Genomic DNA, 17,058 nt, shown 5'->3' with positions numbered 1-17,058 from the left:
CGCGGCATGTGGGATCTTCCGGACTGGGGCACGAACCCGTGTCCCCTGCATCGGCAGGCGGACTCTCAACCACTGCGCCACCAGGGAAGCCCTTGTTTTGGTTTTTGAACCGTTTCTGTGAGATGTAAAATCTCAGCCCCGTATTTTACAGGGGAATTTTTTGCATTTAAAAGTCCTCTTTCTTTCCAGGTATCATGGGCGTGTAAAACAAGGCAGGTGTATTTTGAGCCTGTGTATCTATTTATACTTTTTCTTTCCCTAACGTTAAGGCTCAAGTTAGGGCTATTAGCTCAGCCCTCTGGGCTTGTTAGGGAGCAAAGGTTTTGCTTCTGTAACACTATGAGCGCTCACAATAGCATAATCTGCCCTCCTTACTCCGTCTTTAACAAAACTACTGCCATTAGTAAACCATTCTCCCTCAGGGTTTTCTACGGCCTGGTCTGTTAAATAGGGCCTACAGGCATAAACCTGGGCACAGTTTTCGAGGCAGGAATGTGTTAGCTTTGGGCTTTCAGTGGGCATCAGTGTACCCGGGTTAAGGATGTGGCACGTTTTGAGGTTACCTCCGGGGAGTCAAGGAGTAAAGCCCAGTACTTAGTAAGGCAACCTCCAGTTAACCAATGGTGGCCTTTAATCTCCAGAATCCCTTGTCCTTGATGAGGGGTCTGGACTTCCAGTGGCTGTCCCAAGGTAAGCTTGTCAGCTTCTTCCACTGATAAAGCAGTGGCAGTTACCACCTGGAGGCAGCCAGGCCAGCCTCGGGCCATGGAATCTAGGTGTTTGGAAAAATAGCCTAGGCTGAGGAACTTCTCCTAGCTTTTGTACAAGGACCCCCAGAGCTGTCCCCTGATTTTCAGCTGGGCCTGTTTGATATTATTAAAAGCCTTTTCTTGTTCCCCAAAGTAATGCTTCTGTTTCTGGGCCTTTCGTGGCTTCATACAGAGGCTTAGCCATTAGTCAGAATCCTGGAATTCAAATTCTGCAAAATCCTGCCATGCCTAAGAAAGTACGAAGTTTTTGTTCTTTTTTTCTTTGTCTTTGGGGCACTGAGGCCTAATATAGCTTGCTTTCTATCTGGAGACAACTGTCTACTTCCAGGGTTTATAATATATCCCAGATTTTTTTCTTTTTTTTTTTTTTGTGGTATGCGGGCCTCTCACTGTTGTGGCCTCTCCCGTTGCGGAGCACAGGCTTCAGACGCGCAGGCTCAGCAGCCATGGCTCATGGGCCCAGCCTCTCCGCGGCATGTGGGATCTTCCCAGACCGGGGCACGAACCCGTGTCCCCTGCATTGGCAGGCGGACTCTCAACCACTTGCACCACCAGGGAAGCCCAATATATCGCAGATATTTAACTTGTTGCTTTATTTTTTTAATTATAAATTTATTTATTTATTTTTGGCTGTGTTGGGTCTTCGTTTCTGTGCGAGGGCTTTCTCCAGTTGCGGCGAGTGGGGGCCACTCTTCATCGCGGTGCGCGGGCCTCTCACTGTCGCGGCCTGTCCCGTTGCAGAGCACAGGCTCCAGACGTGCAGGCTCAGTAGTTGTGGCTCACGGGCTTAGTTGCTCCGCGGCATGTGGGATCTTCCTAGACCAGGGCTCGAACCCGTGTCCCCTGCGTTGGCAGGCAGATTCCCAACCACTGCGCCACCAGGGAAGCCCTAACTTGTTGCTTTGAGATTTGTGCTTTTTTCTGGGAGATCCTGCAGCCAGGCCCCAAGGAAATTAAGGACTTCAATGGTATTCTGATCTGAGGCCTCCACGGTGGAGCTGCGTATTAATATGTCATCTACATACTGTAGGACAGCCCCTTCTTTTAGGTGTATTTCCCTTAGTTCTTTCCCTAGGGCCTGGGCAAACAAGTGGGCTGTCCTGAAACCCCTGAGGCAATACTGTCCAGGTATATTGTTGCATTTGGCCTGAGTGGGGGTTAGTCCACTCAAAGGCACAGATACTGAGATGAGGGATGAGCTGTGATGCAAAAGAATCCATCCTTGAGGTCAAGGACAGTAAACCATTTGGCATCTCCAGGAATCTGGGCTGATATAAGGATTAGCCATAAGGGGATGTATAGGGATCCCTACATCATTTACTGCTCTAAGGTCTTGGACCATTTGATATTCCCCATTTGGCTTAACAACTGGCAAAAGAGGGGTAATGCACAGAGACCAGGGCACTCAGAGGCCATGCTTTAGGAATTTATCTCTGAGCGGTTGCAAACCCTTTCTTCCTTCAACTTTATGGGATACTGTCTCGTGAGGATAAGTGACTTCTGGCTTAAGGCTGATTTTTACAGGTTGGACGTTTATAGCCTTCTTAGGGATTCCTTTGTCCCAAACTGCAGGGTTTACTCTGTGTAGAATATGGCTGGGAATAGGGCTTTGTTCTTCCAGCTGGTTTGTCTTCGAGTCAAGAAAAGGGGCTGCTCAGCGCCTCCTAATCGTCATACGGCTCCAAGGGAGCCTAGAAAGTCTCTTTCCACTAGTGGGGTAGGACACTCAGGCACACCTTAAAAGACATGTGAAATTAAATGCTGTTCACATTGGCAAGTGAGAGGCCCAGAAAAATAACAGGTGTGAGGCTTTCCATTGACACCAGTCACTGTACAGCTTGTGGAGGAAAGAGGCCCAGCATGAGAGATCAAGACAGAGTAAGTGGCTCCTGTATCAATTATAAAACTGGTTTTCTTACCTGCCATGTCAAGGACCACCTGGGGCTACTCGATAGAGACAGACGTCTCATGAAAGGGAGCCGCCAGAGTCCCTGGGCCTCCTCAGTCGTCTAGCATGGCCATCTTGGGAGCGGGAACCTCCCTTCCCCTTCGGAACTGGGGACAGTCCCATTTCCAATGAGCTGTTCGTTTGCAGACTGGGCATGGACCAGGGGCTCTTTTTGGCAGTTTTGGGCCCAGTGGTCGGTTGACTTACATTTGAAGCATTTCCCCTTGCTGGTTTTGTCTCCAGGTGGATGGTTAAACTTCCTTGGCCCCCTTGGGTTGCCCTGAGGTCATAAGGCGTGGCTGACAGCTATGGCCTTTGGTTTAGCAGGAGCCCTGGTCTGCCTGTTTTCACACTAAGTTCTCTATTCCTCCTCAGCTTAGTCTCAATTATGAAATACCCCGAAGGCCACCTCTAGGAGTTGGGCTTCAGGGTTTGTGTGCCTAATTGTAACGTTTGGAGCTTTTGCCGGGGGCAGACCGGCTGATAAAAAGTTGTCCAAGTAGGGATTGGCCCTTGGGAGTAGATGGATCAGTAAGTGTTCTAAAAGCCTCCACAAGCTGTCCCTGAAAGAGAGCTGGATTTTCTTGGCCTTCTTGGGTCACTCCTTTAACCTTTTCATAGTTAATTGGCTTTTTGATATACTTTCTCATCCCTTCTAATACACATTGGATCATTTGCTTCCTGGTTTCTGTTCCATCCTGGGAATTACAATTCCAGCAGGGCTCCTGATTTGGGACTGTCTCCCCACCCATACCAAAATGTTTGGGTTGGTCCCTGGCAAGCTGGATATGACTATCTGGACATCCTTCCAAGTTAAATCAAAGGTCAGAGTTAGGGCCTGAAACCCTCCAGCAAACTTACTAGGGTCTTCAGAAAATCGGCCTAGTCTCTGTTTGCAATGGGCTAAATTGGTTATAGAGAAGGGCACATGTACTCTGATTGTCGCTTCACCGTTTGCCGCTTCCCTAAGAGGGCATATTTTCGTGATCCTGGGTGATAGGAAGTTCCACTAAAAGTTACCCCAGAGGGACTAGTCTCTTCTTTCTGGGGTAACGGAGGGTATAAAGGGACACAGGGAGGTGGAGTTTGGGACCGGTCAGAGGGATCTGGGGAAATAGGTGGCTCCGGAGAGGCAGGTGGTTCCGGAAAAGAAGGGGAGACTTGGTTCCCCCCTGAGAGCTGGGGAAGGTTAAAAGGGGATCGTCTGAAATGTCAGGAGTGCTTTCTGATTCCGCAGGCTTTTGATTATAGGAGCTGCACAGAGCAGGGTTTTGGTAAAGGATCATGAAGGCTTGAACATAGGGAACCTCAGTTCATTTTCCCATCTTGCGACAGTAAAAATCCAATTGCAAGATGGTATTATAATTTAGAGACCCATTTCAGACCATTTTCCTCCATCCCCCCAACTTATTTAAAGGCCAGGCAGTGTTATGGTAGAGGTTAAGTTTTTCCCTTTTCTTATTTGAAATGGCCTGGATATTCAATGCATTCCTATCATTTAGCTTAATTTAGTTTCAAGTTACCAAAATTTGGGGGGACTATTTTAGATGGACATTTCCAAAACATAATTATTCCTATAGAGTTTACCAAAAAGCTCTTACCTCAGTTACATTTACTTAAAAGTTTAATCATATCAGGTTACTTTCCCTGTTGACAAATTTCATAACAATGTGCACTTCCAGTAACCCTAGGACAATAGAAGTATTATATGTAATGTTGATGACTCTAAAGACAGGTCTGTATTAATTAAACCCACAAACTTAAGCTAGCTTTAATACCAGATATTAATTCAATATTGAATATTTCCCAGATCCCATGAACCTGAAAAGTATTCTGTTGAGTTTTTTAAAAATTATTTTTGAGAATGCATTTAAGTGCTTACTTTCTGTTAAGCCAATTAAATACAACTCATTTACAAGTTAGTTCTTACATAAAGACAGACAGAACCAGAGACCTCATGGTGTTCCCGCTTGAATTTAAAAAGGCCTCTCTTTTTTCCCTCAGTCTGGGGGACTACAGATGGATCAGGTAGTTCCTGAGAGCCCAGGCAGAATAGCTACATTGCAAAGGCAGAGGAGAGAAATGCAAGCGCCTCTCTTTTCTTTTTTGCTCTTTAAAATCCCACCAAGTAACCCAAGGCTGGAGTCTCAGGTAATGTGGGCTGTATTTGTATTTCAAGGCTTAAATGCTCCATCGTGCCCACAATTTCAGCAGAGACTTGCAGGAGCAGCTGGACAGACAAAACTACATGAAACAAAGACACCAATGACAAAAACTTAAAGACACAAACAAGAAGTTTTCAGGATAAAGGGGATGGGAGTGCAGGTATAAGGATCAATGGAGAAGTAAAGGGAGGAGGAACAGAAAAGACTGAAAAAGAGAGAGAGACAGTAGTAAAGGTGGGAATACTGGGACGATAGGACTTCCAGCCAGTACACAATATGAGGTTTGAACCTCTATCGTTCATACATCTCCCATCAAGCAGAGCCTGCTGGACCAGTGTCGGCATGGTGTGGGGCGAGCCTCTCCCACCTCTGCTTGTCACCCATGAAGGTGAGCCACTGCCGGCCAGAGGGAGCAGGTCTCAGAAGCTGGGAGGAGTGATGCTGTAGCTGCCCAACATCCACTCTCTCGGAACCACAGGACAGAAGTAGGAGAGGACAGAGAAAGGAGAAGTAGAGAGATTTCAGGAGAGGGAAATGGACAAAGGGGAGGGGAAAGCGTTGCCTGAATGAGGGTACTGAGGCCCCCAGGGGCTAGGAAGGCAGACTTACCAAATGTGGTGATGCTGACACAAGACATTCAGGTGGCCACTTGCCACCCTCAGGGAAGCTGCATTCGGTGGTCCTGGAGGTGCCCAGATCCTCTCCCTGGAACAACGTGGGCCAAGTGCCCCACGATGGGTGCCACTAAGTCTGATACAGAACAGGGTTCTTAGCCTTCCCCAATCAATAGGGGCCAGACAAGAAATTCAGGCAAGGCTTTACTGGGGCCCCTGCTGCAGCAGGAGGGAGCGAGAAAAAGTAACAGGTTCCCCTTCTCGCTCCATAAAGGGGGGGGGCAAGCTGGTTCCTTATATGAGGTGAGGGTAGGGGTGTGTCCAGGGGTCACGCTGGAGGGGTGGCTTAGCTGGTCTGCCCCCTCTCTGGTGGTGGTGAGTGCAGGGGGCATGCGCAGGACCCTGCTTTTGCTCCCAACACCCTGTTTTTGCTCCCAGCTCTTCAGAAGTGGCAGTTGGGTTTGGTTTGGTTTTGTCTTTTTGTACCTTGTTGTCCATAATTTGCCCCAACTGTGCGAGCACAGGGTTTTTAGTCCCTTATAATTTCTTCGTATTTTGTTGCTCCAGGAGACGTTTGTCCAGGTGTAAGCACTGCAGCCCAGGGTCCAGGTCCCAGCTTGTCTCACTATTATGACCACTACGACTACTGGTCTGGTGGCAGTCGCTATTGTTGTTTGACCTCCTGAGGCCACAGGGGAGCCATACTGACATCCTCACCAGCTTGACCCCCTTGAGGTCACGTTTTTCCACCCTCTCCTCTAGGTGGCCTGCTCCATCGATGAAAGTTTTTGTCTCAGCAGGGCAACCCGCAGCTGCCTCTTCCTTACTCAGGCTCAGCCGTCCGGTGCCTACCCTTCAGGCTGCTCTTGTACCCAGAAGAGCCAAATCAGCTGATCAGGGCCAGGCCCGCCCTTAGGTCCTCATCACAGACAAAGCCTGGCTTGTTTTCAACATTACACCGTCTGTTGCTCTGAGCAAAATTATCTGAGGCCACAGTCCCACAGGCCTCCTGCTATCTTCAAGTGCATACTTCCCGCATGACAGGACTCCCCGTATCTCAGGGGGCAGTCTCTGCTCAGCCCTGGTGTCTCTTCATCTCCCTAAGAGGTATCAAGCCCCACCTGTTGCCCCAAGTTTTCTCACTTTCAGTAATGGCCTCAGCAACCTGCAGGGACACAGAATAACTTCCTCCTCCCACATTCAGCATCAACCAGACAAAGGAAAAGTGCTCATGTCAGCCCCACCCCCAAACAACCTGCATGAACTACTGTAAATGTTTTTCAGGGCATGGAATTCCACAGTTCTGAGGTGGGCATAGGTAATCCTCAGGAGTCTGGATAGGCTGGAGGCAGGAGGAATAGGGAAAACACCAGAAGACACTAGGAACAGATCTAGGAAGGCAGAAGGAAGTGAACCTGGACCTTTGCAAGATGGTTTCTCACTAATTGCCAACAGTCAGTAACAGGAGGAAACACTGCTTACTCTCTGAAGGAGTTTTGTTGAAAGCAGTCAGATGGGAGCTATGAATTGGCAGAACGCCATCTCTTAGGCTTCTCTTCCTGAGAGGGGGTTTCTGCTTCTGGGCAGCTCTACCCAAATTCTCCTCCCAGTTAGTATCAAGCTCATTTACTTTTTAAAAAGCAGACGATGCTACTTCTTATTTAAGACCCTACTATGGCTTCTCATTTTTCTCACAGGGACAGGCCCAGCCCATACCTGCGTTTCCAGCTTCAGGGAACCTATCCTCTGCCTGGGTTGTCTGTCTGCTCCTGGGATGCGCTGCTCATATGTAAATGCCCCAAGGGCAGGAGCCCTCTGTCATAGTATTATCTTGTTCACCAGCATATCCCCAGAAGCCCACAGTGCCTGCTCCCTTGTTGGTGCTTACAGTGTCTTTTTGGAATGAATGAGTGTCTCCTCATCTGCTGCCATGATTGGTGGCAGTAGCCATGGTCCAGATGTCTCATGGGGTTTTATGCTCCCTTAGGTTCTTCAGTACCCACCTCTGGGTTCTTTCACACGAGTCCCTAACATTTTTATATGTTTTGGCTTGTTAGTTGCATTTTGTTTAACATTCTGACAGTCCTTATACTACCGAGGAAGGTGGGTTCTACATTACTAAAACGTGTCACACATGAAATGATGCAATGTGTGTGTCTGAGGCAGAAGGGCAGCCTCTCTCTGGGGGCAGGAGGAGAGCTAAGACCTGAGGAGAAGATGGTCACTAACATCCAGCTGAGGTCTGGAAAATAAAGCAGAGGGATCCCAGCCGTGGTTCCCTGACTGTGCTCAGCAGGATGAGCTATGGAGTTTCCTTCTCCAAACACCAGAGAACAAACCGGATGAAGTCGCCAGACTGTCGAGTGGAGACCAGGTCCCAAGAGTCCACTGTACTTTGGCCAGCAGGACTTGCTGTGACAATCAGGTAAGGGGTTGAGCCACACACGGCCTGGGGATGGCACAGGGCTCTATGTAGGTCACTCAGCTGAAGAGATGAAGATGGACTGTGGGCGAGAGTAGTGAATGTGACAGGGGAGACAGCAGGGGTGGCTGGGACTAAACCTCCAGCAGCACCCCACAAAGCCCCCACCTCCTGAGGAGGACCCAGTGTCTCACATTTCCACGTCTTTGCGAGCTTTGTGCCTCCTGCCTATGGTGCTGTCACCTTATGCCCCATTTGACTAGTCCTGATACTTACCAACAGTAGAGTGACACCAATTCCATTTAGCCACACTGGCTTTATACCAAGAAGATGTTCCCAACTTTAGATTTATAGAGCATAAAACAATGTGGAAAAGTTAAAATACTTAAGCACTCTAGTTATGAAGAAGATATCTATGGAAATGGAAAGAAAATGTCTAATTAAAATCAGTGGAGTGGGGACTTCCCTGGTGGCGCAGTGGTTAAGAATCCGTCTGCCAATGCAGGGGACACGGGTTCGAGCCCTGGGCCGGGAAGGTCCCACATGCTGCGGAGCAACTAAGCCTGTGAGCCACAACCACTGAGCCTGCGCACCTAGAGCCCATGCTCCGCAACAAGAGAAGCCACTGCAATGAGAAGCCCGTACACAGCAACAAAGAGTAGCCCCCGCTCGCAGCAACTAGAGAAAGCCCATGTGCAGCAACGAAGACCCAACACAGCCAAAAATAAATACATTAAAAAAAAAAATCAGTGGAGTGAAGATGTCACGGGGTCAAGTACAGTGGGCATGGATTTTGGAGTCAGACAGGTAGAATTTGTTGTGCAAACTGTCCCGCCTCTTGGCCTGCACCTCACCAGTGAAATGACAACTTGCCTTCTAGCTTGCTGTAAGGTTGGTGAAATAAAGTCGTATGTCCAGGCTATAAGAACTCGTCTTCAGGAGTCTCCTCCTCTAAGACCACTTCTGTATACGAGGATTACAAGGCACTTTTTAAAAAAATTATGAGTTCTGATCTGGATTTCTAAGGCCTTGGGAGCAAACAGCTCATGAAAGGACAGTCACCCCTATGGTCATTTGTTTAATTGTAAAGGTGTTTATGCTGAATTTTCTCAAAGCATTTGTTATTTGCTAATTTAGAGTGATGATAACCTTGGCATTCCCTGCATTTTTTTCATTGGTTTTTCTGTCTTTACTAGATTTTTTTTTTTGTATTAAAGGTTCCATCATGTCAACAAGGAATGTCAAATATGTGTTTTAGTTGAGAACCCAGGCTCAAGACTACAACACAGCCATGAAAGCTGGAGCAGAACACAGCAGCCGGCCACCGTACAGAGTAAGGGAACTGCTTTATGTCATGCTATGTTAACTCATGTTAGTTAACTGTGTCCACTTAAATGGGTTATGTTGGTATTCCAGAATAAACAAATGTTAGAGACTAAGGAATGCATGAAAAATTTTCCATTGAAATTAATGTTAATTATATTTTTGACTTTGGAGAATTCTGCTCTCCAGGCCCATAAAATCGTATACCAATACACATAAACACAACATTTTTAGATTTTTATTTTACAAAATTTGGTGTACACACACACACACACACACACACACACACAGGCATGCACACACACTTTTTCTCTCCCCCCTCCCCCCATCTGTCTTGGTGGCATTTGCCCCTAAACGCTCTTTCCTATGGAATACTGTCCAGCTGTGGTATATCTTTACCACAGTTTATTCAATCATTCCCTTACTGATGGTCATTCACATTGTTTCCTTTTTTGTCCTTACCAAAAACTACAATATACATTGATAAACACATAGTCTTAGGGACTGGCACGTTATTGTTTTTCTTAGTGATGGATTCCCAGAAGTGAGTCTGCTGGGTTGAAGAGTACAGTTGGCCCTTGAATAACATAGAGGTTAAAGGCACGGATCTTCAGTGTAGTCGAAAACCCAAGTATAAAGTCAGTCCTCCGTATCCAAGGTTCTGCACCTACAGATTCAACCAACCATGGATTGTGTAGGACTGTAGCATTTACTGAAAACAATCCGTGTATAAGCAGACCTGCGCATATTAAACTGGTGCTGTTCAAGAGCCAACTGCATGTGTGTTCTTAACGTTAGAAGACAGAGTCAATTATTTCCAAGGAGGTTGTCACAATTTGCATTTTTAACAGCAGTGTAGGAAGTTAACCTCTTCCCTTGCTTCCTTGCCATTACTATAGATAAGATGACAATTTAGAAAGACAAAGACTTACTGGACTACGGATATTCTGATAAATTTGTTCAGAAAAATCATTCACATTCATATACAGTCATAGCACATCAATAATCTTCAAAAACAAAAGAAAAAAAGGCCAGTTACAGTGGCCATTTACAATTCTAATGCATGATTTGTGATGGATGAGGACAGGAACTGATGAATTTGAAATCAAGCCTAAAATGGAATCTTTGAGTTATGCAAAAATAAGAAATTTTTTAAGGTTAATAATCAATATATGGGGAGATCACTAAAGTCTAATTTATGAAGTGTTTGTGAGCCTTTAAAGCAAAGTTGTAACTTACACTAAGTCAGGTTCCAAAGGGAAATGCTTTTGGTTGATGATAGTGAAATTCATGGAAGAAATGCCTCCTTTAAACAGAATTCTGCAAAAATTTATTTCTAAAGTGGACTAAGCACATGGAAAATTTAAAAAGCAATATAAGACATTTATTGACAGTTTCTTAAATTATTTTTCCTCTAAAGTCTCTGAAATGTAACACTTGAACTACATATGCATCCTATTTTTTGCAAGACAATTTATAAAATATTAAGGGAAATAGCGAAACACCCAAAAATACATGTAGTTTCTGGGTTATACAATATTTTGGTAAAAGACATGCATTTGCATTTGTATGTAAATATCCCAGTGGAAAATAACAAGAGCATGATGGGTGTGGCTATGCTTTACACAGCCCATTTATTCCCTGGTGCACACTGAGTGACAGAACCCACATCTGCCTTTCACTCTCTTCAGTCTCTCTTAATTATCTCACACTTGCATATTTATGTCAATAATACTTCTAGGAAATCTTCAGCAAACCCAGGTTAAAACTTCAACAACATTGTCTTCTGTTGACTGAAGAGGCAGCTCAATAACAATGGTCATACCAACTTATATATGCCAGCGAGGAGGAGAAAACATATGCTACATGCTATGGAAATCTGTTACGTGTTTCATTTGGAATGCAGACAGGATTGTAAAGGTACTGAAAAACACATGTTCAGTATGGAAAATCATGTTTGATGTGTCCTAATTTGATTATCAAGACAAGAATTCCAAACTCATAGTGTCTGTTAAATTTACATGTGCAGATCTAAAATAGTTTTTTTTTTTGTGGCATATTCTCACACATAACCACTGAATTCCTAGGGTACTGTCTCTAGCTCCTTTATGCTGCTTGCTGCCCAGAATATTTCATTATTGAATGAATTATTCAAGATTTTAAAAAACTCACTGTAATACAGCCAAGTACGTCTATTTACAATTGGATATATTCTGATATGTATTCTTTAGTTGGGTATCATATACCTAACTATCAGTACAATATTGTTCTTAGGGGACCTCATTTTTACACACTTTGAGTTGACAGATTGTATCTCAGTATGAGTTCCCATGTTCCTTCAGCACCTTTGCAAGGTTTCTCCCTATTGGAAGGGTTCTCACAGTACAACCTGGCTGCAGTCTCAGGGTTTATCCCCGGTATGAACCCTCTGATGGACACTGAGTCGGGACTTCCTGCTGAAGGCCTTCCCACATTCAGAACACTCATATGGTTTCTCTCCTGTGTGGATTCGCAAATGTAATCTAAGAGTTGACCTCTGGCTGAATGTTTTGCCGCATTCAGTACATTCATAGGGTTTTTCTCCGGTATGAGTTCTCATATGTATAATGAGTTGTGAGTTCTGGATAAAGGATTTTCCACATTCACTGCACTCATAGCGTTTCTCCCCTGTGTGAATTTTCTGGTGTATAATGAGGTTTGATTTCTTGAAGAAGGTTTTGGCGCATTCATTACACTCATAGGGTCGTTCTCCAGTATGAATTCTCTGGTGGGTAGTAAGTTCAAATTTCTGGGCAAAGGTCTTACCACAGTCACTGCATTCGTAGGGCTTCTTCTCCATATGTGCTCGCTGGTGTACAATGAGGTTTGACTGGTGGGTGAAAGCTTTTCCACATTCAAGACATTCAAAGGGTTTCTCCCCAGTATGGATTCTCTGATGTTTAATGAGGTTTGCCTTATGGGAGAAGGTTTTCTTACACACGTTACATTCATAAGGTTTTTCTCCAGTATGTATTCTCTTATGACTAATAAGGAGTGATTTAAATGAGAACGCCTTGTCACAATAATTACAGATAAAAGGTTGCACCAAATTTCTGATTTTCTGGTGTTTAAAAATGCCTTCTTTATGGCTGAAGGCTTTTCCACTTCTATTATATTCAGAGTATTCCACTCCAGTATGGGTTTTCTCTTGCTTCAGATAGAGGAGTGCTTTTCCAAATCCATTACAGTCGTCGTCTTTCTTTCTTATATAGCTTCTATCGCTAGTGAGTAAGTCTGAATTATATCTCAAAGTTTTTTCATATAAGTCATATTTATAGGGTACTTGTCTTAAAGAAACAAAGTCTGTGCTAAGATTAAATGTTTTTCCAAAGAGATTATCTCTTTCTTCAATTGGGGTTTGGTTCTTAAAGATTATAAATGGCCTTGCCTGCTCATCTGGGTTTCTGTGGTCCCTCTCCATCTGGTCATCAGCCTTCCATACCTCTAGGAAAGAGCACATGAAATATCTGTCAACCCTTTCACCACAATGTTACGGAATGTGAAGACTCCACAAATGTTCCATTGTAGGGCTACCTCTTTAGTTTGGGACCCAGTCTTCCAGTATAAAAAAGTCCCCAGTTCCAAGTGCTCCTAGCTCTTAAACTCTGAAAGAAAAAGACAAAGCCTGTGGCAAAATGGGCACAAATAGCACTGCCAGATTACAAAACGGCCTTAAAAGTGGGTGAAGGGAAATAAATAAAAACAAATGATGTAAGAAGGCTGGCAATTCCAGAGACAAAGTCTATTTGGTGTGCTCAAGGACACCAGTTGGTACAGACCAAGAAAATAAGGAGATGTTAAGGGAAAAAACCCAGGCAGGTCTAAGTTGAGCAGCCAACACTGAGACTCTGAATTACTGTGGTCGGATGGCCACCTCACCTACATGCTCGAGGCTCCTTCCCCTTTTCTCTCCTTCTTTCATCTGCACCAATAACATCCTAAAGGCAACCTTTCTCACAGGTTTGCAGAGAGAACCCTATGCAGAGCTCCAAATCTCCCAAGTAGGACTTTTCCAAGTGGAAGGCAAAATCCAGAAATTCATAGATTCTGTAGGAAATACAAAATGGATCTAAGATATTTTTGACAGAATTGCTCACTGCTACTGCGGGTTGCACTACTTTTTCTATCGAAGTTGTTGGAAAGTGTTTCCATCACTGTATCCTGTATTTCTCCTTTTCATGTGTTTAATTTCTTCCTCAAACCAATCTCGTCCCTGCTTTTATTTGAAGGAATCTTAAGGATCAAATTTACCCGGCCTCAAGCTATGCTTTAAGAACCTTTACTCTGATCTCTGTATTACTGGTTATTCCTGACTCTTGTGATCCTGCTGCCATTTGTATCACTCTTGTACTGAAAAGTTTGTATTTTCCTTGAGGCCACTAAACCAATTCCCATGACCTAAAATATAGAAGTCACCATTCTGGCTAAGTGAGAATACTAATGAAAGAGGAACTAATCACAGAACAAAGGTTTAAAACATGTTAGGCAAGAATCAAGGCTTGAGTGTGAGAGGTGAAAAGCTATAGAAATTAAACAGGAAAAACGTTAAGCAGCAAGAGACTGGTATCTGGAGGTATGACTCAGGATATGAGGTGCACAAGTCATCTGTTCTCAGCTACCTCTAAGGGTTTAGGGATTTGAAAAATAGATTCCTAAAAAATATTTCAAAGATACCAACCCATTCATAATCTCTAGGATATTACTTCCACTGGCTTCTATCTGATTCTCCTTCCGACCTTCCACATCTTCCCTAGAAAGTTGTGAACTGGAAATTCTAACTCTGGTATCCATAACTCTTCTCACTGATCCAACATGAAAATCTGGTTTGATAATATCAGAGAACTTGATAATGGAACACAGCTCCTAACTGCTTGGACTTCAGAAAGCCTGAAAATAAAGAAGGTAGAACTTCAGAGTCTGCACTCTCTCTCAGCTTAAATACATGAAGCTTGACACCAAAACCATTTAGCAATTCAGAATCTTATAATTTTTGGTAACTGAGAAAGGACCTAAACACTAGTAGGCAACATTGAACTACGAACTACACCTGAAAGCTGTCCTTACCTACTGATAGTAAGTTGCTGTAATTCTCCAGCATCACGTCCATGTAGAGGATCCTCTGGGAGGGGTCCAGTTGCTCCCATTCCTCCTGGGTGAAGTCCACAGTCACATCCGTAAATGACACTGATCCCTGAAATGGCATATTGCTATTCATTCTGAAATGATCAGCATTTGGTGATGCAGGAAGGACATATGAAAACTTGCTCTTACCATGTTGTAAAAGAATCATTCATTTAAAAAAACTTACATGTGATACCAACTGTTTTGTCATGTCTCCAAAAAATATTTTTATAAATAGTTAAAGCATTTATTCAGATTCCCCTGTATCTCTGGTGCTGTCATATTAAGCAGGTATTTAAGATTACTAAAACATTGTTTCTCCTCTGAAGATGTACATATGAAGACAGTTACATAAACATTATTATGCAGTATATAATGTTACCAGTTAGTGATGATGCTCATATAGGTATTATTTTTGTGGTCTCAAACTACACAATATTAAAGAGTTAATTAAAGCTTTGAATATTTAAAGGCAGAAGATGAAATCCCATTTATAAGATAAAATATCAGGCATAAATAAAGATCGCTCTACCATATCCAAGCCATAAAAAGGGTAGAAAAGCAAAAACAAACAAGTGAGACTACATCAAACTAAAAAGCTTTTGCACAGCAAAGGAAACAATCAACACAGTGAAAAGGCAAAACCTACCAAATGGGAGAAAATATTTGCAAATCATATATCTGCTAAGGGGTTAATATATAGCAAAGAAAAAAATAAAACCCAATCCAATTAAAAAATGGGCAGAGGAGGGCTTCCCTGGTAGCGCAGTGGTTGAGAGTCCGCCTGCCGATGCAGGGGACAGGGGTTCGTGCCCCGGGCCGGGAAGATCCCACATGCCGCGGAGCGGTTGGGCCCGTGAGCCATGGCCGAGCCTGTGCGTCCGGAGCCTGTGCTCCGTAACGGGAGAGGCCACAGCAGTGAGAGGCCCGCGTACTGCAAAAAAAAAAAAAAAAAAAAAAAAAAAAAAGGCAGAGGAGATAAATAGACATTTTTCCCAAGAAGACATACAAATGGCCAACAGGTACAGGAGGTGTTCAAAATCACTAATTACCAGGGAAATACAAATCAAAACCACAGTGAAATAATATCACCACACCTGTAAGAAAGGCTATTATAAAAAAAGACATTTACAACTATTTACACATCACTTATATTGTACTAGGTACTTTAAGTAATCTAGAGATAATTTAAAGTATAAGGGAGGATGTATATGGGTTATATGCAAATACTATGCCTTTTATGTAAGGGACTTGAGTATCTGCATATTTTGGTATCCATGGGGGGCCCCGGAACCAACACTCCTAGGATACTGAAGGATGACTATCCCCATGTTCATTTCAGCATTATTTACAAAAGTCACATACGGAAACAACCTAAGTATCCACGGATGGAATATTCAGCCATAAAAAAGAAGGGAGTCTTGCTATTTGCAACAACATGGATGGACCTTGAGGGAATTATGCTATATGAAATAAGTCAGACGGAGAAAGACAAAAACCGTATGATCTCAATTCTATGTAGAATCTAAAAAAAAGAAAAACAAGCACATAGATACAGAGAACAGATTGGTGGTTGCCAGAGGCTGGAGAGTGGAGGTAGGAGAAATGCATGAAAGGGGCCATAAGGTACAAACTTTTAGTTACAAAGTAAGTCATGTAATGTACAGTATGAGGACTGTAGTTAATAATACTGTATTGCAGATTTGAAAGTTGCTAACAGATCTTGAAAGTTCTTATCATAAAAAAAAATTATAACTGGTGATGATGGATGTTAACTAGACTTATTGTGGTGATCACTTCACAGTACACACAAATATCAAATAATGTACAACTGAAACTAAAAATGTTATGTCAATTATACCTCAATAAAAAATAATTAAAAGTTAAGTCTATTACTTTCAATAAAAAAATATCCACAGCAGCAGTTTACATAAGAGCCCTAAACTGGAAAAACAAACATTCATCAATAGATTAATTTGTCGTGGTACATTAAAACAATCAGTACTATAAAGCAATGAAAAGGAACTAATTCCAGCTACAGAGGGAAGATTTCACAAGGGTTTCAAGAATGCTGGCTAATTTTCATTTCTTGGTCTGAATGTATATATGACACTTTTCACTACAGTAAACAATCCGCATGGAACAAAAGACATGCTGAAGCATATAAACATGAAGAGTCATGAGCTAGAAAACCAGGACTGTAATGAAAACCAAGAAGAGTTATAAGGAAAAAAACTGAAGACCATTTGATAACTTTCAAAAATCATCTACATTCACTTGGCCACAGGATAAGTATAATAAGAACTTTTGCATCGCTGCCAGACCAACAAGGGTTAATAAACCTGTGGCACACCATTCTGGCTCAAGTTACAATGATTTAGAAATGACTCTACCATCAAATATGAAAATATTTTGTATTTTTTCTCACAATGCTGTTTTCCATACTCTATACAAACAAAAAACCTCCAAAAATTAGAGATACAACACAATTCTGATAGTATAGGACTAAAAGGGATGTCAAACATGACTGTCCTCAAAGAATTACTTTTGTCAATGACAGACGCAGTTTTGATGGAATCAATTTGGTGTTCAGAGCACAAATCCTATAGCCACGAGTAGAGGTGTATTTAGTGTATTCGACACCCAGAGCAGACCT

General features: G+C 43.2%; 1 protein-coding gene and 1 long non-coding RNA gene across 11 annotated transcripts in view; one reads left to right on the top strand and one right to left on the bottom strand.

The window, feature by feature from the left end:
• Window positions 1-16,257, top strand: part of LOC132509947 (uncharacterized) — a 54,862-nt gene extending 38,605 nt beyond the window's left edge. The window contains exons 2-5 of one of the 2 annotated variants that reach the window (XR_009537182.1): window positions 7,828-7,922; window positions 9,137-9,252; window positions 10,984-11,162; window positions 15,745-16,257. This is a non-coding gene — a long non-coding RNA (uncharacterized LOC132509947). Of the gene's footprint in view, window positions 1-7,827; window positions 7,923-9,136; window positions 9,253-10,983; window positions 11,867-15,744 lie in introns of those variants that run through there. The other variant, XR_009537181.1, reaches the window with a different exon arrangement.
• ZFP1 (ZFP1 zinc finger protein) overlaps window positions 10,180-17,058 on the bottom strand; it is a 38,326-nt gene continuing 31,447 nt past the window's right edge. For 2 of the 9 annotated variants that reach the window (XM_060131557.1, XM_060131558.1), the window contains exons 3-4: window positions 14,346-14,472; window positions 10,180-12,725 (exon numbers count right to left, since the gene is read on the bottom strand). In XM_060131557.1, coding sequence (XP_059987540.1) covers window positions 11,644-12,725; window positions 14,346-14,472 — 1,209 coding nt within the window. In that variant the 3' untranslated portion in view covers window positions 10,180-11,643. Of the gene's footprint in view, window positions 12,887-13,959; window positions 14,169-14,345; window positions 14,475-17,058 lie in introns of those variants that run through there. The other 7 variants (XM_060131559.1, XM_060131561.1, XM_060131562.1 and 4 more) reach the window with 7 other exon arrangements.

Source organism: Lagenorhynchus albirostris, chromosome 19, assembly GCF_949774975.1.
Source record: "Lagenorhynchus albirostris chromosome 19, mLagAlb1.1, whole genome shotgun sequence".
Lineage (NCBI taxonomy): Eukaryota > Metazoa > Chordata > Mammalia > Artiodactyla > Delphinidae > Lagenorhynchus > Lagenorhynchus albirostris.
Note: the sequence above shows the minus strand (reverse complement) of the source record. Positions and strands in the feature narration are given on the sequence as shown.